At 43.3% G+C, this 21,926-nt stretch overlaps 1 protein-coding gene across 1 annotated transcript in view; it reads left to right on the top strand.

Annotated features, from left to right (window-relative positions):
* The first annotated feature begins 3,577 nt into the window (after positions 1-3,577).
* The window catches only part of LOC115144999 (breast cancer anti-estrogen resistance protein 3-like), an 81,629-nt gene continuing 63,280 nt past the window's right edge, over positions 3,578-21,926 (top strand). The window contains exons 1-2 of the mRNA XM_065003095.1: positions 3,578-3,693; positions 15,812-15,926. Coding sequence (XP_064859167.1) covers positions 3,604-3,693; positions 15,812-15,926 — 205 coding nt within the window. The 5' untranslated portion in view covers positions 3,578-3,603. The remainder of the gene's footprint in view (positions 3,694-15,811; positions 15,927-21,926) is intronic.

The following is a 21,926-nucleotide window of genomic DNA, read 5'->3' as shown; positions in this document are numbered from 1 at the left end:
TTTCTTTTTTTGCTGAGTTGATATATTTTTAACTATCTTCTCTGTGTCATATGTTTAACATTTTCTGATCTACTGAAATTAGGATTATAATCACCAATATTGGGGGGAAACAAAAATATTTTTTTATGCATCTTGTAGAATTTTGACATAATAATTTTTTTAAACAGATCAAATATCTGTTGTGAGGGGTCGAGCTGTTGCTCTGACAGCCTCTCTGATGACGATAATTGTGAGATATCATGACGGAAAATACAGTACCAGTAAAGTTTGGACACACCTACTCATTCAATATTTTGTATTTTATTTTGACTAATTTCTACATTGTAGAATGATAGTGAAGACATCAACACTATGAAATAATACATATGGAATCATGTAGTAACCAAAAAAGCGTTAAATAAATTAAATGTTATACTTCATAGTAGTCACCCTTTGCCTTGATGATAGCTTTGCACACTTTTGGCATTCTCTCAACCAGCTTACTGGAGTAGTCACCTGGAATGCATTTCAATTAAAAGGTGTGCCTTGTTAAAAGTTAATTTGTTGAATTTTCTTCCTTCTTAATGCATTTGAGCCAATCAGTTAGGGGTGGTGAAATACCAAGTCCATATTATGGAAAGAACAGCTCAAATAAGGAAAGATAAACGGCAGTCCATCATTACTTTAAGACATGAAGGTCAGTCAATACAGAATGTTTCAAGAACTTCGAAAGATTCTTCAAGTGGAGTCTCAAAAACCATCAAGTGCTATTATAAAACTGGCTCTCATGATGACCGGCACAGGAAAGGAAGATCCAGAGTCACCTCTGCTGCAGAGGATAAGTTCATTAGACTTACCAGCCTCAGAAATTGCAGCCCGAATAAATGCTAAGTAACGGACACATCTCAACATCATTAGACCGGTTAAAATCTGTCCTTTGGTCTGATGAGTCCAAATTTGAGATTTTTGGTTCCAACCGCCGTGTCTTTGTGAGATGCAGAGTAGATGAACGAATGATCTCCGCATGTGTGGTTCCCACCGTGATGCATGAAGGAGGAGGTGTGATGGTGTGGGGGTGCTTTGAATTCAAGGCACACTTATCCTGCATGGCTACCACAGCATTCTGCAGTGATACGCCATTCCATCTGGTCCCATCTTAGTGGCACCATCATTTGTTTTTCAACAGGACAATGACCCAACACACCTCCAGGCTGTGTCAGGGCCATTTGACCAAGAAGGAGAGTGATGGAGTGCTGCATCAGATGACCTGGCCTCCATAATCACCCGACCTCAACCCAATTGAGATGGTTTGGGATGAGTTGAACCGCAGAGTGAAGGAAAGGCAGCCAACAAGTGTTCAGCATACGTGGGAACTCCTTCAAGTCTGTTGGAATAGCATTCCAGGTGAAGCTGGTTGAGGGAATGCCAAGAGTGTGCAAGCTGCCATCAGGCAAAGGGTGGCTTCCTGCTTTTACCTCCACACTATCATAGTCCTTAATTTGTTTTACACTTTTTTTGTTACTGTGTGTTATTTCATAATTTTGATGTCTTCACTATTATTCTACAATATAGAACATAGTAAAAATAAAGAAAAACCCTTGAATGAGTAGGTGTGTCCAAACTTTTCTCTGGTTCTGTATATAGAAACAAAACCAAAAAATCACAACATTTGTGAACTAGGCTTTTATTACTCTTATTCACTGAGAAAGTGAATCCTCAGCAAGCCAGTCAGGTGGGGACCCTCAGGACACATGACTTCACATATGTACGTACGCAGCATCGAAAACATTTGAAAATGTATTCACTCTACTGTAAATCGCTTTGGATAAGGGCGTCTGCTAAATTACTCAAATGTACATGTGAATGTAAAAATCACTTAGCGTGATTGAGGAGGCAGAGAGGACCTGATGACACCTACTGCACCAACCACTCAGTGGCTCTTAAGGGAATTGGATCATTCTGATGTGGATGTCATGTCTAGGGCAACAGCGCTAATACCTTTGTCAATCATATGGTGGTTCCTCATTAGTTATGGTTGAGTGGCGATGGGTGTCAGTGGTAGGGTGTAACTTTGCCATCGTAGATGAATAAGCAACGTCATTACTAATTATATTACTGGCCATCAATTGATGTATTCTTGACCGAGCTTTGTTTTTTTATTTTACTCCTCTGTTTAGCCACTGATTCAAAAATGCTGCTTTCCATGTGTTATGCAACTGCAAACAGTAGTTTATGGAATTGTTAAACAAGTGACATGTTGTACCAACAGACGTTGTGTATTACAATCCAACTCCATTTTCTGTGTGTTTCTGTAAAACAGCATGACTATAATGATGGTAATGAGAGAGTGTGTGACACCATTGGATGCTTCCCCAGTGTCAACAATTCCAGGGAAGAGCCTACTCAGCTATTCCATCCCAGGGTTGTGAAGACGCAATGCGTCTCACTGTGTGTTCTGTCTGACATTGACATACATGATTGAGATGAATGGGGGATGAACCTGCCCCTGTTTTACTCTGCTGATTGCTTCACCCCAGGAGCACCATCCCAGTCAGTGGGCTCAGCTGGGGGAACACACTGCAGGTTGGATTAACTAACTACAACTTTACCACCTCATTGTCCCCTTCAGGGTTTATGACCCATGCTATGAGCCTCCATCTCCACTTTATAGAGCATTGTTTGAGTATGTAGAGAGAGGCCCTATTATAGTCTGGAGAGGGCTGCACTCTGCAGGAGTTTGGCACAAGTTTCCATTGGTTGGAGTGGAGAGAGCAAAGGAATATTTCAATATGATGCCTCCTGTAACAGCAAGAATTCTCATCAAGCAATGATACAGCTACAATATGATTCATATACAGTAAAGACTAGCAGTGCTTTAAGCTAAAGTTGTCTGTTGTCCAACTTGATATACACGCCACCTCTCATTTAGTGTTGCTGTGATGCTGGTCAGTCAGAGTGAGCCTGGTTGTGATGGAGTGTGTCTGGCTGAGCTGAGCGGTGGGAAGAGGACACTTCAGCTGGCATAGAGAACACTTGACAAAGCACTTCTCTGCCTGAGAGTTGACCAGACTGGCCTTCACCTGGCTGGCAAGCCCAAGTAATAACTATAATGGCCTCTCTCCAATGGCCATCTCTCGTTCTTTGCCAAGTTATTAAAGTTGTATTGTTTAACACGTAATCCCTATATTACAGAATTTTTTTTTTGAAACTGATGACAATGTTTTAGATAATGTTTGATAAGTATCTTATTAAACCCTTATTTCTGTTTTCACACATTTCTAACCATTCTGAACATTGAGGAAAGCTTTTTTCTCATATGAGAAAAGTGTGTGAACTGACAGCTCAATTATTTGTTCATGGCAGGGTCTTCAGGCTGTGAGTCGGCCAATAGTGCTACACTGTATATTCCCCATTATGCAGAGTAAAAATGAAAGCGGATGACATCATCTGCTGTTGGTTCCTTTAATGTGGTTTTGATGACTGGTTTGCCTCTTTGTTCTTCACTACAAACAGATGTAGCAGCCATCCTGATTGGGTAATAATGGTGATGCTGTTCCTGGTCCTCTCCTCAGGTGACAGAGGCCCCAGGAGAGGGAGAGGCTGGCCTGGCGGTAGGCTGGCAGCATGAAGCACCTAGCCATCTCCAAGTGGCTCAGTCAGCTGGGTCTGCCGCAGTACTGCACTCTGTTTGACGACGACTATGATGGGGTGGAGGTAAAAGCAGATTTCAGCCTGATTCACTATGTAGACACTGCCCACTCAGGCACGTACATACACACACAAACACAGAAACACACATAAAAGCATGCACAGTAAAGGACACATACGTAGACTCCGCTGCCTATGCAGGTCAGTGGAAAAGACTGCTAAAGCACAGCAGTGGGTCTCAAATGAACTACTTAGTTTACCAAAAGCAGTTAAAGTATACTGAACAAAAATATAAACGCAACATGCAAAGTGTTTCATGAGCTGAAACAAAAGTTCTCAGACATTTTCAATATTCCCAAAATATTATTTCTCTCAAATTTTGTGCACAAATTTTAGTTTACATCCCTGTTAGTGAGCATTTCTCCTTTTCCATCACAATCCATCCACTCTAAAATGTGCATTTTTTGTCACACAACACAATGCCACTGATGTCTCAAGTTTTGATGGAGCGTGTAATTGTCATGCTGACTGCAGGAATGTCCATCAGAGTTGTTGCCAGAGTTGTTTACCATAAGCCGCCTCCAACGTCGTTTTAGAGAGTTTGGCAGTACGTCCAACTGGCCTCACAACCGCAGACCACGTGTATGATGTTGTGTGTGCGAGCGGTTTGCTGATGTCAACGTTGTGAACAGAGTTCCCCATGGTGGCGTTGGGGTTATGGTATGGGCAGACATAAGCTACGGACAGTGAACACAATTGCATTTAATTGATGGCAATTTCAATGCACAGAGATACAGTGACGAGATCCTTATGCCCATTGTCGTGCCATTCATCCGTCTCCATCACCTAATGTTTCAGCATGATAATGCACAGCCTCATGCTGCAAGGATCTGTACACAATTCCTGGAAGCTGAAAATGACCTGCATTACTCACCAGACATGTCACCCATTGACCATGTTTGTGATGCTCTGGATTGACTTGTACGACAGTGCGTTCTAATTCCCGCCAATAGCAAGTCAAGTAGAGAGACACGGAAGCCCAGCTAGCCTAGCTAGCCTGTAGCCTAGCTAGCTTGGCAGTCTGAAATGGAGCTGTGTCTACTTTGCTTTATTTCGGGAAAATGTGGACCGCCTGGACTTTCAATGTAGCAACTGTTAGCTTGCAGTGGACTACTTAGCAAACAAGTAGTGAACCTACATATGCTACTGGGAAATCCACGCCCACCTACTTTTTATTTTTCTTCTACCCCAGTAGCCGGACGCCGCTCTGATCTGGTGGAAGTGTGGCCGCCGGGTAGGCTCTCCACAGCCGACTGGCCTCCACTCTGCAGGGATCCCTCCCCGAAGGGGTCTCCCCCTTCCCTGGAGAACGGAGCTAGTAGGATGCTCCTGGATGACTTGGTGGATGTTCCTGTTCTCGGCCAAACCAACCAGCCATGGAGATATTTCATTTTCCATGGAGATGTTAACGGACACGGATCCAGAGGTTCCGGCATCTTCTTCCTTAGGGACTTCCGATTCACCATCGGATCTGGAGTTACCTGCATCTTTGTCCTCTGTTCTTTCTCCCTCTCCGATGGCTCCCACCCTCATCAGACCTTGAGACTGCCTGAGAGATCAGCCCATCCACGATGGACACTACAGCCGGCTCGATTCCATTGGGCCCCAACGCCCTTCGGTCCTCGAAGGGTCTTCTAAACCGCTTGAGGTGAAAGAACGGCCGGTCCTCCCCGGTTTCACCAGCTGTCATCATCGGCAGCTCTATGGTGAGAAACAAATTGGTTTCCAGTGCAAAAACCCTGTGCTACCCAGGAGCACAAGTACAGGACATTACAAGGTTGCTTCCGACTGTTCTACGACAGATGCCGGGAGCCGACGATGTCGTAGTCCATTTGGGGTCAAACAACATCAGGAGGGCAAGCTCGGAAATGGACTTCTGAACATTGATTTTAAAGAACTGATTCTAGCATTGAAAGATTCCAAAAAGCAGACAAACATTTCAGGTCCAGTACCATTTTTGGGCTGTGGGTGTGAAAGATTCAGCAGGCTACTGGAATTACACATCTGGCTAAAAGATTACTGTAGCTCTGTTGGAATCACTTTTATAGATAACTTTGACACCTTCTGGAAACGAAAGATACTCTATAGTCCATCCAAATCATTTTGTCTCCTCACATTTCAAGGCTGCATTGAGACAATGACTTATCAATGAGCCAAGACCAGCTCAGTTAATACCTACCATTGTGACAATGAGTCGTCATAATGCTGCATGTAATGTACATTATCCCAGTGGCTTTTGCAGACCCAATGTAAGTAACTTAATTAATGTCCCACTAACTGCTCTGAATACCTCCGTTGATCCTACAGCTATTGTATGCAGTAATCATGTGCCTATGAACCAGAGTTACACTGTTAGCACTGAGGTGTGCCCTAGTAGGAAGTCCACTGTGTGCAGCTCCAATATAAATAACATTAGAAAGTCTACTTCTGATAAGCTTCCCAGTAAAGCATTAAAAGCAATCAAGCAACCCAGAAAACTGCTAAAAATAGCCCATATTAACATACGTAGCCTAGGAAACAAGGTCCATGAAGTCAATAACTTGCTTGTAGCAGATAACATTCATATTCTGACTATCTCTGAAACTCACTTAGATAATACCTTTGATAATAGTGGTAGAAATACATGGTTATAACATCTACCAAAAAGACAGAAATACCAACGGGGGCGGTGTTGCGGTCTACATTCAGAACCACATTCCTGTAAAGCTTAGAGACGATCTCATGTTAAATACTGTTGAAGTAATATGGTACAGGTTCACCTGCCTCACCTTAAGCCCATTCTTGTGGGAAGTGCTAACAGTCAGTATCTGGATAATATGTGTGAAATGCTTGATAATGTATGTGATGTCAACAGAGAAGTATATTTTCTGGGTGATTTAAATATTGACTGGCTTTCATCAAGCTGCCCACTCAAGAAAAAACATCAAACTGTTACCAGTGCCTGCAACCTGGTTCAGGTTGTCAGTCAACCTAGTAGGGTAGTTACAAACAGCACAGGAATGAAATCATCAACGTGTATTGATCACATCTTTACTAATGCTGCAGAAATGTGTTATAAAGCACTGTCCAAATCCATAGGATGTAGTGATCACAATCGTTGTTGTTTTTATTGTACATTGTGTATTGTAGATATGTAGTGGTGTAATAATGTATGTACTGTTTTGTCTCTTGTTTTATTTGTAATGTAAGTGCTTTAATGTGTTTGGACCTCAGGAAGAGTAGCTGTTCCTATGGCAGCAGCTAATGGGGATCCCTAATAAATACAAAATACAAATATCCAGCAACGTCGTACTGCCATTGAAGGGGAGTGGGACATTCCACAGGCCACAATCAACAGCCTGATCAACTCTATGCCAAGGAGATGTTGTGCTGCATGAGGCAAATTGTGGTCTCACCAGATACTGACTTTTTTTTTTAATCCAAGCCGTACCTTTTTTTTTTAAGGTATACATGACCAACAGATGCATATCTGTATTCCCAGTCATGTGAAATCCATAGATTAGGGCCTAATTTATGTATTTCAATTGACTGATTTTCTTATATGAATTGTAAATCAGTAAAATCGTATAAATTGTTGCATGTTGCGTTTATATTTATAAAATATAACTAAAGTCAACGGAAGTCCATTTAATAGAAATGTGATTCATTAACTTTTTCCCAATGCCATACTGTAGATATGTTTTGATTTATAGATTCAATCTCCTCAGAGAATGCAGTCTGCAATCCTCAAAATTTTCCACAAGTCAATCCAGGGAATACAAAAACAGATAGCAATATCACTGCCCTGGGAAATCCATCACTTCTCTGAGAAGAACTACCTCTTACCCTGGATCCCTAAACTGCAGGCCTAAAATACAATTATTGGTATACATTTAAAGCTGTGGCTGCCCAGGCCCAGGTGAACATGTGAGGAATGTGTGTTTGCGAGGCAGGAGTGTTTGATGGTGTGTGAGCCCTGGGCTGTCGTGGTGATGGACCTGTTTGGAGCCTGTAAACAGTAGCTGTCCCCCCTCTGACCTCCGAACCAGGCTGCTGTGGACATTCCCTCTCCCTCTGCCTCTCATAACCGCCCACCCACCCACTGTCTCCCTCCCACTGGCTCCCGCCTGTCTTCTCCCACCCCAATCTCTCTCAACCTCTGTCTTCCTTCCCTTTTCCTCTCACTCTCCCTGACCACTTCCCCTGGTCTCCTCCCCCTTTCTCCTTCCTCTCGTCTCCTTCCCTCGTGTATCTTATCCATACCTCCTCTCTCATTCCCTGTGTCTCTCTCCACCTCCCTCTCACTCTCCCTTCCTCTGTCTCCCCTCCACCCAATGCACCCAGCATCTCATCCAGGGCTTCCCCTCCCTCATCCCCAGGAGGCAGCAGCAGCACTGCAGTCATCTCAGAGACCCTTATTACTGGGGATTTATGACACCCACTTAACTGTTCGTTTTTGGACCCAGCTGTCTGCTGGCTGTCACAGAGGCGAAAGGGTTTTATAGTGACCGACTTAACCCAGAGCTAACCCTCTCTCCCCAAGATTAATCCTCAGTGGTGGAAAAAAGTACCCAATTTCTCATACTTGAGTAAAAGTAAAGATACCTTAATAGAAAATGAAAAAGTCACCCAGTAAAATACTACTTGAGTAAAAGTCTAAAAGTCTTTGGTTCTAAATATACTTAAGTATCAAAAGTAAATGGAATTGCTAAAATATACTTATGTATCAAAACTAAAAGTAAAAGTATAAATCATTTCAAATTCTTTACATTAAAGCAAGCCAGACGGCACCATCTTCTTATTTTTTTTCTTCATATTTACAGACAGCCAGGGGCACACTCCAACAGTCAGACATAATTTACAAACAAACCATGTGTGTTTAGTGAGTCCGCCAGATCAGAGGCAGTAGGGATGGCCAGGGAGGTTCTCTTGATAAGTTTGTGACTTGGACCATTCTCCTGTCCTGCTAAGCATTCCAAATGTAACACGTACTTTTGGGTGTCAGGGAAAATGTATGGCGTAAAAAGTACATCATTTTCTTTAGGTATGTCGTGAAGTAAAAGTAAAAGTTGTCCAAAATATAAATAGTAAAGTACAGATACCCCCCAAAAACGACTTAAGTAGTACATTAAAGTATCTTTACTTAATTACTTTACACCACTGCTGATCCTGTCCTGCTACAACTGTAAGTTATTTCCTCTGCGGTGATGTGACTCTATGGTGAAGGGTTAACGGACATAGGCTTGAATCAGATCTCATTAAAGAGTGAAAGTTCTATCTCATTCTTGATCCCAGTGAAAAGTGTGGCAGGTAGCCTAGCAGTTAAGAGCGTTGGGCCAGTTACCGAAAGGGTTCTGGTTTGATCCCTGAGCTGTCTAGCACAAAAATCTGTCGATGTGTCCTAATTGCTCCTGTAAGTCACTCTGGATAAGAGTATCTGCTAAATGAGTAAAACATATGAAAAGGAGATCAAATCAGAATGAGCTTGTCAAGCGTCTCGTAAGGGACCATATCAATGGGATGTCCTAGGACTCTGACTCATGTCAAGTGAAGGAGCTACTTGCCAAGGCCTCCATATTGCTTCAACCATGACTCACACTGCTTGTTTTTGTAGTCTGAGGATGATATGTTGCCTGTGGTTACCGTTACCCCATGCCTTTGTTTCACTTCTGTTTTGGCAATATGTTATGAGATGATTAACCTACAGTATATGATGACTTACCAGCTTACAGTAGATATACTCAGCTTGTTCAAAACATGTTTTGAACAATTCCTATGATGAAGGATTAAATACAGTAAATATTGTTTGGAATCCGTATTAAAGTCCATGCCTAACAGAACAGCAGTAAGAGGCCTAAGAGTTCCACCTGTCCTCACATTATAACACATACCATCCTATGTATGAGGATTTAAACTGGCTTCATAAAGCTTCCCAGTTGTCCTCTAAAAGCATTTTATAATCAAATAAAAAATAAAAAATAATAAATGATATAGCCCTTCGTACATCAGCTGATATCTCAAAGTGCTGTACAGAAACCCAGCCTAAAACCCCAAACAGCAAGCAATGCAGGTGTAGAAGCACGGTGGCTAGGAAAAACTCCCTAGGAAGAAACCTAGAGAGGAACCAGGCTATGAGGGGTGGCCAGTCTTCTTCTGGCTGTGCCGGGTGGAGATTATAACAGAACATGGCCAAGATGTTCAAATGTTCATAAATGACCAGCATGGTCAAATAATAATAATTACAGTAGTTGTCGAGGGTGCAGCAAGTCAGCACCTCAGGAGTAAATGTCAGTTGGCTTTTCATAGCCGATCATTAAGGGTATCTCTACCACTCCTGCTGTCTCTAGAGAGTTGAAAACAGCATGTCTGGGACAGGTAGCACGTCCGGTGAACAGGTCAGGATTCCATAGCCGCAGGCAGAACAGTTGAAACTGGAGCAGCAGCATGGCCAGGTGGACTGGGGACAGCAAGGAGTCCTCATGCCAGGTAGTCCTGTTGGCTTTTCATGGTCCTAGGGCTCAGGTCCTCCGAGAGAAAGAAAGAAAGAAAGAGAGAATTAGAGAGAGTATACTTAAATTCACACAGGACACCGGATAAGACAGGAGAAGTATTCCAGATATAACAAACTGACCCTAGCCTCCCGACACATAAACTACTGCAGCATAAATAATGGAGGCTGAGACAGGAGGGGTCAGGAGACACTGTGGCCCCATCTGATGATACCCCCGGGCAGGGCCAAACAGGAAGGATATAATCCAACCCACTTTGCCAAAGCACAGCCCCCACACCACTAGAGGGATATCTTCAACCACCAACTTACCATCCTGAGACAAGTCAGAGTGTAGCCCACAAAGATCTCCGCCACGGCACAACCCAAGGGGGGGCACCAACCCAGACAGGAAGATCACATCAGTGACTCAACCCACTCAAGTGACACACCCCTCCTAGGGACAGCATGAAAGAGCACCAGTAACCAGTGACTCAGCCCCTGTAATAGGGTTAGAGGCAGAGCATCCCAGTGGAAAGAGGGGAACCAGCCAGGCAGAGACAGCAAGGGCGGTTCGTTGCTCCAGAGCCTTTCTGTTCACCTTCACACTCCTGGGCCAGACTACACTCAATCATAGGACCTACTGAAGAGATGAGTCTTCAGTAAAGACTTAGAGGTTGAGACCGAGTTTGCGTCTCTCACATGGGTAGGCAGACCATTCCATAAAAATGGAGCTCTATAGGAGAAAGCCCTGCCTCCAGCTGTTTGCTTAGAAATTCTAGGGACAATTAGGAGGCCTGCGTCTTGTGACCGTAGCGTATGTGTAGGTATGTACGGCAGGACCAAATCAGAGAGATAGGTAGGAGCAAGCCCATGTAATGCTTTTAGGTTAGCAGTAAAACCTTGAAATCAGCCCTTGCTTTGACAGGAAGCCAGTGTAAGGAGGCTACCACTGGAGTAATATGATCACATTTTTTGGTTCTAGTCAGGATTCTAGCAGCCGTATTTAGCACTAACTGAAGTTTATTTAGTGCTTTATCTGGGTAGCCGGAAAGTAGAGCATTGCAGTAGTCTAACTTAGAAGTAACAAAAGCATGGATACATTTATCTGCATCCATTTTTGGACAGAAATGTTCTGATTTTTGCAATGTTACATAGATGGAAAAAAGCTGTCCTTGAAACAGTCTTGATATGTTCGTCAAAAGAGAGATCAGGGTCCAGAGTAACGCCAAGGTCCTTCACAGTTTTATTTGAGACGACTGTACAACCATTAAGATTAATTGTCAGATTCAACAGAAGATCTCTTCTTGGGACCTAGAACAAGCATCTCTGTTTTGTCCGAGTTTAAAAGTAGAACGTTTGCAGCCATCCACTTCCTTATGTCTGAAACACAAACTTCTAGCGAGGGCAATTTTGGGGCTTCACCATGTTTCATTGAAATGTACAGCTGTGTGTCATCCGCATAGCAGTGAAAGTTAACATTATGTTTTCGAATGACATCCCCAAGAGGTAAAATATATAGTGAAAACAATAGTGGTCCTAAAACGGAACCTTGAGGAACACCGAAATTTACAGTTGATTTGTCAGAGGACAAACCATTCACAGAGACAAACTGATATCTTTCCGACAGATAAGATCTAAACCAGGCCAGAACTTGTCCGTGTAGACCAATTTGGGTTTCCAATCTCTCCAAAAGAATGTGGTGATCAATGGTATCAAAAGCAGCACAAAGGTCTAGGAGCACGAGGACAGATGCATATTTTCTGGGTCAAGGTTTGGCTTTTTCAAGAGAGGCTTTATTACTGCCACTTTTAGTGAGTTTGGTACACATCTGGTGGATAGAGAGCCATTTATTATGTTCAACATAGGAGGGCCAAGCATAGGAAGCATCTCTTTCAGTAGTTTAGTTGGAATAGGGTCCAGTATGCAGCTTGAAGGTTTAGAGGCCATGATTATTTTCATCATTGTGTCAAGAGATTTAGGACTAAAACACTTGAGTGTCTCTCTTGATCCTAGGTCCTGGCAGAGTTGTGCAGACTCAGGACAACTGAGCTTTGAAGGAATACGCAGATTTAAAGAGGAGTCCGTAATTTGCTTTCTAATAATCATGATCTTTTCCTCAAAGAAGTTAATGAATTTATTACTGGTGGAGTGAAAGCCATCCTCACTTAGGGAATGCTGCTTTTTAGTTAGCTTTGCGACAGTATTAAAAATAAATGTAGGATTGTTCTTATTTTCCTCAATTAAGTTGGAAGAATAGGATGATCGAGCAGCAGTGAGGGCTCTTCGATACTGCACGGTACTGTCTTTCCAAGCTAGTCGGAAGACTTCCAGTTTCGTGTGGCGCCATTTCCATTCCAATTTTCTGAAAGATTGCTTCAGAGCTCGGGTATTTTCTGTATACCAGGGAGCTAGTTTCTTATGAGAAATGTTATTAGTTTTTATGGGTGCAACTGCATCTAGGTTATTAAATTGAGTTCCTCAGTTAGGTGGTTAATGATTTTTGTCCTCTGACGTCCTTGGGTAGGCAGAGGGAGTCTGGAAGGGCATCAAGGAATCTGTGTTGTCTGTGAATTTATAGCACGACTTTTGATGCTCCTTGGTTGAGCAGATTATTTGTTGCAATTGCAAACGTAATAAAATGGTGGTCCGATAGTCCAGGATTATGAGGAAAAACATTAAGATCCACAACATTTATTCCATGCGACAAACCTAAGTCCAGAGTATGACTGTGACAGTGAGTAGGTCCAGAGACAGTCGATGATGGCTCCGAAAGCCTTTTGGAGTGGGTCTGTGGACTTTTCCATGTGAATATTAAAGTCACAAAAAATTAGAATATTATCTGCTATGACTACAAGGTCCGATAGGAATTCAGGGAACTCAATGAGGAATGCTGTATATGGCCCAGGAGGCCTGTAAACAGTAGCTATAAAAAGTGACTGAGTAGGCTGCATAGATTTCATGACTAGAAGCTCAAAAGACGAAAACGTCTTTTTTTTTTTTTTGTAAATTGAAATTTGCTATCGTAAATGTTAGCAACACCTCCGCCTTTGCGGGATGCACGGGGGATATGGTCACTAGTCTAGCCAGGAGGTGAGGCCTCATTTAACACAGTAAATTCATCAGGCTTAAGCCATGTTTCAGTCAGGCCAATCACATCAAGATTATGATCAGTGATTAGTTCATTGACTATAACAGCCTTTGAAGTAAGAATCTAACATTAAGTAGCCCTATTTTGAGATGTGAGGTATCACGATCTCTTTCAATAATGGCAGGAATGGAGGTGGTCTTTATCTTAGTTAGATTGTTTAGTTTTGCCCATCCTAGGTCGAGGCACAGACACGGTCTCGATGGGGATTGCTGAGCTGACTACACTGACTGTGCTAGTGGAAGACTCCTGCTGCCTGGCCTGCACCCTATTTCATTGTGGAGTTAGAGCCCTGTCTATGTTGGTAGATAAGATGAGAGCACCCCTCCAGCTAGGATGGAGTCCGTCACTCCTCAGCAGGCCAGGCTTGGTCCTGTTTGTGGGTGAGTCCCAGAAAGAGGGCCAATTATCTACAAATTCTATCTTTTGAGAGGGGCAGAAAACAGTTTTCAACCAGCAATTGAGTTGTGATAATAAGCAACACAAATAACCTTGGTAGGGTCACATGCTGTGGTCATGGATAGACAGTGTTCCCCATGTTAATCAGGCTGCAGGACAAGAACAGAGAGGCTATTAGCGAGGGTATCTTTATACCACCAGCCCGTAAACCTTCTATCCCACCGTTACAGAATAGAGAGACTACAGAGTGAACTCTTCAGATCTCAACATAAATGAGTGTAGCTGATTTTGTTATATGCTCGGATCAATAGTTGTTAGTTATTCCAACCATGTCTTGCTTCTACTAGTGAAGGCCCACAATGCCTCAGTAATGTGAAACAGAGATAATGGAGAGAGATAATGGAATCTCCATTACTGCTCCATGAGTGGTGGAATTAAGGGAGAAAAGAGAGGGAGGGGTACAAGTTTCTAAAACATTTTTTAGAATGGACCTTCTATTTTAATGGTTGAATATGATACAATTCTAACACAAACGTGCTTTTTTTTTAATGCCTTTCTATCAACCATTGGAGAGCATCAATCAGCCAGGAGATTGTGTGTCACGTCTCTCTGCTCCACTGCTGCTCAGACAGGTGATGGAGATGAGGGGAAACGCATGGCTGCATGGCTGCCTTTCCTCTCTGCGTTCTGCCTTTCTGGCTCTGCAGCCTGATAACCCGCCCTGTAATGAGAGTAATGGGGAGATATCCGCAGTTGCTCCTCAGCCCCTGGGGACGAGTTCTGCTACACCGCATGTTAACGCTGGTGAGCGGCAGAGTTACATTAACTGCCAGTCAGTCAGACCCGCCGGTGCTCCTCTCTCTGCAACATCGTCGTCTCAAGTAACCAGACAAGAAAACAACGACCCAGACCAAACCACAATCCCGCAGACAAAGACAACTATTCAAATATCTACATGAGAAATTGATTGAAATGCCTGCCAGTTCTAAAGGTACTTATGTGACTACATATGGCTCGGTCGGATAATGCATAGGAGAGTCTTCAGGACAGACCAAGGGCTGTTTTTGCCTATTGATGTCAGGAAGTGGGCAAGAGGGTGTGGAACTACTAGGGGCCTCTTTGGGTAAGCAGTGTACACCTAAGAGCCATCAGGGGATAATGGACCCTTACCAGCATAGGGCACCCAGACAGACACACACCTGCCCAGCTGCCCAGCTGCCCCCCCCCCCCCCATAACAGAGGCAGGACAATGCAGAAGAATGCCTGGTGATCACAAAGATCCTGGCTGAGATTCCACCGGGATAGAGCACAGATAACAGGGACAAAGACTCTAATGCACTGTGGTGGAAAACTAACTCTCTGATGCCTTAAAACAATCTGGTCCAGATCACTGCTCCATTGCACCAGGGACGATAAAGGCAAAGCAAACAGCCTAGTTGAGAATTTGAACTTTGCACGGTGTCGTTATGAATGATGTTATTATCATGTGACTAAAGCGAACTCGGTCACTTCACTTGCATCAATAATATACGTTATCAATGATTTGTAATTATTTGTAAGCTAACCCTGATCTCATTAAGTACATGAACGCAGAATAATTTCCTCTGTTTGGATATTTCAGTATTGTTAACACAAGCTGAAAGGCATGTTCCAAACAGCAGAAAATATCTTCTAACCAAACCTATCATTTAACTTGTGTGTTTTGTCTTGCTGGGGAACAATGCACGCTGGAACGCTGAGAGAAACAGGGTGGTGTTTGAGAAGACACCACCCAGAATGTATGGTTTTGAAACCAAAGCAAGCCCCTGGTTTGAAGTGTAAGAAAGGGCACCGTTGGCAGCAGAGTGGCAGCCCAGTAATGACAGGCAGTGTGGGGTGCTGGCCTGACTAGATTAGGGGGAGGAGAGGACACACTCAGTTTGGAGGGAGGGGAAAGGTGTCCTTGGTGTTTGCCTGGCTAAAAACAGTCCTGTCTAGCCCCCGAAGAAGGCTGTTGTAGTTGAAATGTTGTCTGCATTGTGGTACAGTTTGGTATACTTCGCGGGCTTGTAATTTGCAAGCTTTCTTTCCTTCTTCATATTGCCTAACCCTTCACCCATCCATCTCTGCAGGACCTGTTGCATCTGAATGAGCTGGATCTGCTGGAGCTGGGCGTCCGTAACCACCTCCACCGCATCCACCTCCTCACGAGCATCCAGATATTGCAGGAGAGCGAGAGGAGGAGAGGTCAGTGGCTCAACATCTCACTGGTAGTTATCTTCCTATACCAAACCTGTTCATGAAAAATATACTTTGTTGGTCTGTTCACATTATGAGTCACTGTTGTTGTGACTCAAATCCTGAAAAGTAATTCCCACTGAAATATTCCCAGTTATTCCTTTTGAAAGCCACAAGATTACAGCATACATTTTGAGCTGTAGTTTGCTAAATGCAATATGCCGTGTGCATATGCCACATACTGTAACACACTGCACTTACACTCGTTTGGATGTGAAAGTAGGGAAAGTGGCAGTGCTTTAACAAGACAAGTATCTTTCTCTTCCAACACTCACACGGCTGACCTAACAGGAGCAGGCCTTATTATGGCTGTTTTCACAGACTGGCTCCGGCCCTGTTTGACTGGTTCCCAGCCCTCCTTCCCGCTGTCTCCCCCTGTCCGGTCCTCTGTTTGTGTTGGGAAGCGCAGGCCCCATAATGTGTTTGGAAGTATAGAGAGAATAGAGAGGATAGGCCTAGTGAGGAACAAGACCCCCGGCACTCTCCCACCAGCCACTGCCACCCCACGGCCCCACCTTTCTGGTCCAGGGGTCAGAGGAGAGGCCCCTCCAGAGAAACAGTGTTGTGCTGAATAGTAGCTGACACTTTCCTTATAGTCACCAGGGAAAACAATGTGCCCTAGTTAAAGGCTAGAGACTTTTTCCTGGCCATCTGAGTGAATAAAGTCACCAGTGACTTGATTATCCTCATCAAGTCACTGATGAGTCAGTTTTTTACTTTTCTTTTTTCTCCTATTCTTATCCCTCGACGCCACCTATAAAGACAAGAGAATCTAATGAGGTGTTCAGCTATAAGTCATGAAAGCACCAGGAGGCTGATGGCAACACGCAGGGATTACTGAGATAAGACAGACAGGCATCATGCTCCTGGGAACAGAGGAGGAAATCAAAACAGTCTCATTTACTGTAAACACAGGTATTGTGTCACTCAAAGGCATGCTTCCGCACATATCACAGCATTATACTCCTACAACCACAGTGGAACACACAAACACCTCAGGTGGCCGGTAGCACCATAATTGGGAGGACGGGCTCATAGTAATGGCTGGAACAGAATAAATGGAATGGTATCAAACACATCAAACACATGGTTTCCATGTGTTTGAACCCATTCTATTCACTCCATTCTGCCCTGAGGCAGGTGCCCTGCTGTGTATAATTAACTCTAGAGAAGTGGGGATGAGGACTCATGCATTATACGCCAACTCCCTACTGTTGCTATGGCTACTGCCAAGAGAATGACATTTGGTTTAGAACATTCTAGTAAGGCCGTTTTGTCAATATTCCATTCCTAATAAAAGACACTTCTTGTTTTTATGTGTCTGCAATAAGTGGCTTTGGGCTGCTGGTAAATCCTGTTGTAGCACCTGAGAGGGTTTGTGGTAAAAGGGTCATCCATTCTCATGTTGCACCATCCATCCACACCACAAGTTTAAATGCATCTCTCACTAACGATCAGAAAAGCAAACTTGCAGGGAGTGTTAGTCCATGGTGTGTGGATTCAGGGATAGTGCTAAATAGACTGAGTGTGGCTGACGTGACTCACGTGACTTACAGCGAGGGGGAGCTGTGACACACTGGTCTGGACAGGGGACTGTTGCTTGAACAGCTAGAATGTTTTCTTTGAAGAAAAAAAGGGGTTAGCACCTAACGCTGTTTGGATTTGAAAATCCAATAGTTGTATTGGAAGGGGTGGTGCTCACAGGCTGTGTGTGGCTGTCCATGTGGGTGTTTCAGTGAGAAAGAGACAAGTAGAACCAATCAGAAAAAAAGCACATCCCCTTCATTATCGACCGTCGTGCCCGACAACATCAAAATAGCCTTTCCAGACTCTGAAGTCAGGAGGACTTTGTTAGGTGTTAGCCAGACTAAAATAGATTAGCCTTCTGTTATTCTGACTGTGATCTTTTCTCTTTGAGGAGTCTGAGCTCTATGAGACAAATATGACACATTCGACATTGTGATTCAGTAATGTAAAGCAGATGGATTAGTTGCCTCAAAACGATTAGAATGGAATTGTCACTATTGAAACATATTTCCCATGCAGTACTGTGTGTTCCACAGAAGTAGATTAAATGTTTCAGTCATGCTGGGTGTTTTTTTCATATGATAAATTTAAAGACAAGCTCCGGAACTTTGGCGGTTTGCTGGTTGTGACAATGTGTAGTTCATACATGCTTAATCTATGAGCAGGATGACTGTTTTAACCCAATTAGCCACCAAATTCCTCATTTGAAAGTGACTGTTTTTCTGGAAGCTGTGCTGCGCCATTTCTCCCAAATTTCCCCCCACATGGGCCAGCCCCAGCCCCCAATTTGAGTTCAACCAATGAGCTTCAGCCCCTCGCCATATGAGTGACAGCAAGCAAGATGCACTTGATAAACCCACAGCAGTGCGGAAGAGAGCAATGACATGGTGCACATATGTGACGTAGTACAACATTTTTAGGGACCACTTTTGACTCATGAGTGCTACTTTCAGAACTTCTGGCTAAAAAGTACACAAAAGTACCGGAGAATATTTAATCAAATGATCATCATTTTAAACATTCAAGCACATTGTCATTTCATGCTTTGTGACTTTTGTGAAATGCCCTCTCATAACCCACTGTTTCCAAGCCAAATATATGTTATTAGTATCAGGCTAAGATTCAAACGCCTTGTATTTAGAGTCGTAAACAAATCCTCTTTTCGATTAGGGAGACTTTTAAAATATGTTTTCATAATATTTGTTATAATTAATTTATTCCTTTAGTATTCTACAGACTTCTAAACATACATAACATTGCTTTTCTTGGGAAAAAAACATTATAATGCATCCCGTTTCTTGTTCCTAATGCTCCTATAAGATTCCTTACTGAGCATTTAAGTCACCACACAGCATCGACATATGACAGGCCAGAGTATCGCCGAGAGCAGGTAGTATAAGCCTACCATTAAATGGAGAGTTGGCATGCTGCCTTCCCTTCTATTAGGGTATATTGTCTATGTACAGTATTTGTTCAAGTTAATGGCATCCTTTGGAAATGGCAAACTCATCTTGTGACCCAGATAAGAGCATTTGAAAGACATAGCACTTTCATCTCTGAGAATTAGAAACACTGCAAAAAAAAGTTAGCTGCAATAAATAAAGGTATAAGATCAATGTTATACTAGACTTTGCCCAGTGAGTCCCACAGTATGATCATTTCATCTCATTATGACATACAGCAATCCTCTCTGCATTGCCCCTCAGGTCCTGAAGATGACATGTGATGTCACAGACATGGCCATGATTGATGGGATGGTTATGGAAACTATTGTGAGATCCAGATTATGACAGCATGGGGATGAAATGCTTTGTGGGTTGGATAGAAAGAGATTGACATGTCAGATGTGGTAACAACAATGCCTGCTACCATTACAACAAGATGCCTTTTGAAACCTCATGGGATCAATGTGTTGTGATTGAGGAGGGCGTTCTCAGAGTGGTCCCAGTTCCCGTGTCTCCTCTGTCACATGGGGCGGGACAGTGGAAGGTTTGACGGTTAGTGGTGAGAGAGTTCAGTCTGTCCAGACCAGACTAGCTATGATCGTCACCAACATAAACACAGTCCTCCATTGTCAACAGCTGGGCATGCTGCGTAAAGAGAGCGAGAAAGCTAGCTCCGTTTGAAATAACACATCCTAATTATCTCTTTCTTAATAATGCTGATTGTAAAACAGTCACAAGCCACTCCAACTAGAAATTACTGGTCAGGTATATTATCAACCAGGCTTGTGTGACAAATGTCACCATGCAATGTGAGCGCAAACCAAGTTTAAGCAGCGTGTCCAATCCAAGGCCATCCACCAGCATTAGCCACCATGCTACATTGTCACTGACACAGGGCCATCCATTATTTTTACAACACTCACTGCTGACTGACAGCCATAGGTTTTGTTGTGCTGTTGGGTCTCAGCGCATTCCTCTTCACACTGTGTGTGGACTTCCCCTCGGTGACAGGCTAAAAGACACTCTTACTGACAGTTGCTCTTGTGCTGCTGCCTGTGCCCAATAATGTTTGTACCCTGTTTTGTGCTGCTACAACGTTGTGCTGCTGCCATGTTTTGTTGCTACCATGTTGTCATGTTTTGTTGCTACCATGCTATGTTGTTGTCTTAGGCCTGTCTTTATGTAGCATTGTGTCTCGTGTCGTGATGTGTGTTTTGTCGTATATTTGTATTCGATTTATTTCGATTTTTAATCCCAGCCCCCTTCTCCGCAGGAGGCCTTTTGCCTTTTGGTAGGCCGTCATTGTAATAAAGAATTTGTTTCTTAACTGACTTGCCTAGTTAAATAAAGGTTCAATAAAATTTTAAAAAAATAAAACAGGCCGTCAGTAGTGTGAGAAGATAGATGGACAGAAATTCAGCAGCATGCCGATGAGCTGTTATTTGTCCCTGACGGAAAATACGAGTTACCATGGTGAGAGAATTCCACCATGGAGACCGTGGACCAAACATTGGTCATAACTGAATTACCAGAGGATTTTACGAGTTGGTGTTGTAGTTGAGTCATATTCAGCTTAACCTGGTCCCACTAACGTTGTTCTGTTATCAGAAGAGTGTTCACCAACAGAGTTAGGATGATCTGTTTGATCACAGGTTAAATATCCACTCTTCCAAAGAAATGGATTCCATGCCAACTGAAGTACAACACATCCTTGAATTTATACGCCGTTAAAAGTTATGGAACGAGGCGTTCTTTAAAACAAGGATAGTTTACATGTGCTGATAAACGGTTCTTCTTCTCAGCCTTGGGTACTGGGCAGAGAGGAACATCTTCAGGTTTACATACTGTTCTCTACTCAGATCAAAACTACAGCATAGGGAAAAGACTGTTAGAGAAACAGTCTTAGTAGACATCCAGTACATCCCTGTACAAAAACATTTCCCTTTACAGAACAAAATCACTGTATTTTTCCCCAGAGGGAACTTGGTTATGATTGACAGCTCACGGGCATGGGATGGCTGGCTCCTGAGTCATGGTAGCTGTCAATGGGCATCAACAGGCAGTGCTGTGAGTAACCACCAGCAGATTACAGATCAGGGTCTTGACTCAGAGCAAATAATGGGTGGAGGAGTGATCAGAGGAGTGATTTCCTGGAAATGCCCTCCTTTGTTTACAACCATGTGAGAAATGGGATGGATCACGACTTTTGGATCTTTTCAGAGGGGAAAAAAGCATAGCACCTGGCATCCAAACGTTCCCTTGGTGAGTGCATGTGCACTGGAGAGAGTTTGTGTGTGTGTGTGTGTGTGTGTGTGTCCCTTGCGTGCGTGCATGCATGTGTGTGTATGTAGTTGAGGTGCCTGAGGACACCCAGGTCAAAAGATGGCACCAGGTCTGTACAGTGTCACTCAATAACAAGCTGTGCCAAGCCAGACTTCACCAATACATAAAGGAGAACACAGACACTGTCTACATTATCAACAGTTCATGTCAAAGAACATGACTTTGACTGATTGAAGTTACATCACATAGTAAGCCATTCTGTTTACGTAACATTTCTACACTAAACACGTTTCATATTTGTAATGTGTGAAACATGTTTAGATACCTGACATCTTAATAAATGAGGGGTGTTATGGGGTATACTCATCTAGAGTATAGTCCTGGCAGGTGCAGTGAAACTGGAGATTGTCTGTTTACAGATGTGTGTCTCTGTGTGTGTGTGTCCTCCTGACCAATGCCTGACTTTGACTGAAACAGTTGACGTTACTCATGTTGGATGCCATTACTGTTTATATTTAGGTGCAGGAGCTCCACAATACTTTTTAGCTAATATTCTATAAGAGGAAATGCAGTAGAACATTTGAGGTGCCGGTACTCTGCCCAAATCAAACACTGCTCCTGACAAAAGACCCAGTTGGGTCTCATGTGCTGAAGGCTTCTGTGGAGACACACACATTCATATATATACACACAC

Source organism: Oncorhynchus nerka, linkage group LG17, assembly GCF_034236695.1.
Source record: "Oncorhynchus nerka isolate Pitt River linkage group LG17, Oner_Uvic_2.0, whole genome shotgun sequence".
In the NCBI taxonomy this organism is placed as follows: Eukaryota; Metazoa; Chordata; class Actinopteri; order Salmoniformes; family Salmonidae; genus Oncorhynchus; species Oncorhynchus nerka.
Note: the sequence above shows the minus strand (reverse complement) of the source record. Positions and strands in the feature narration are given on the sequence as shown.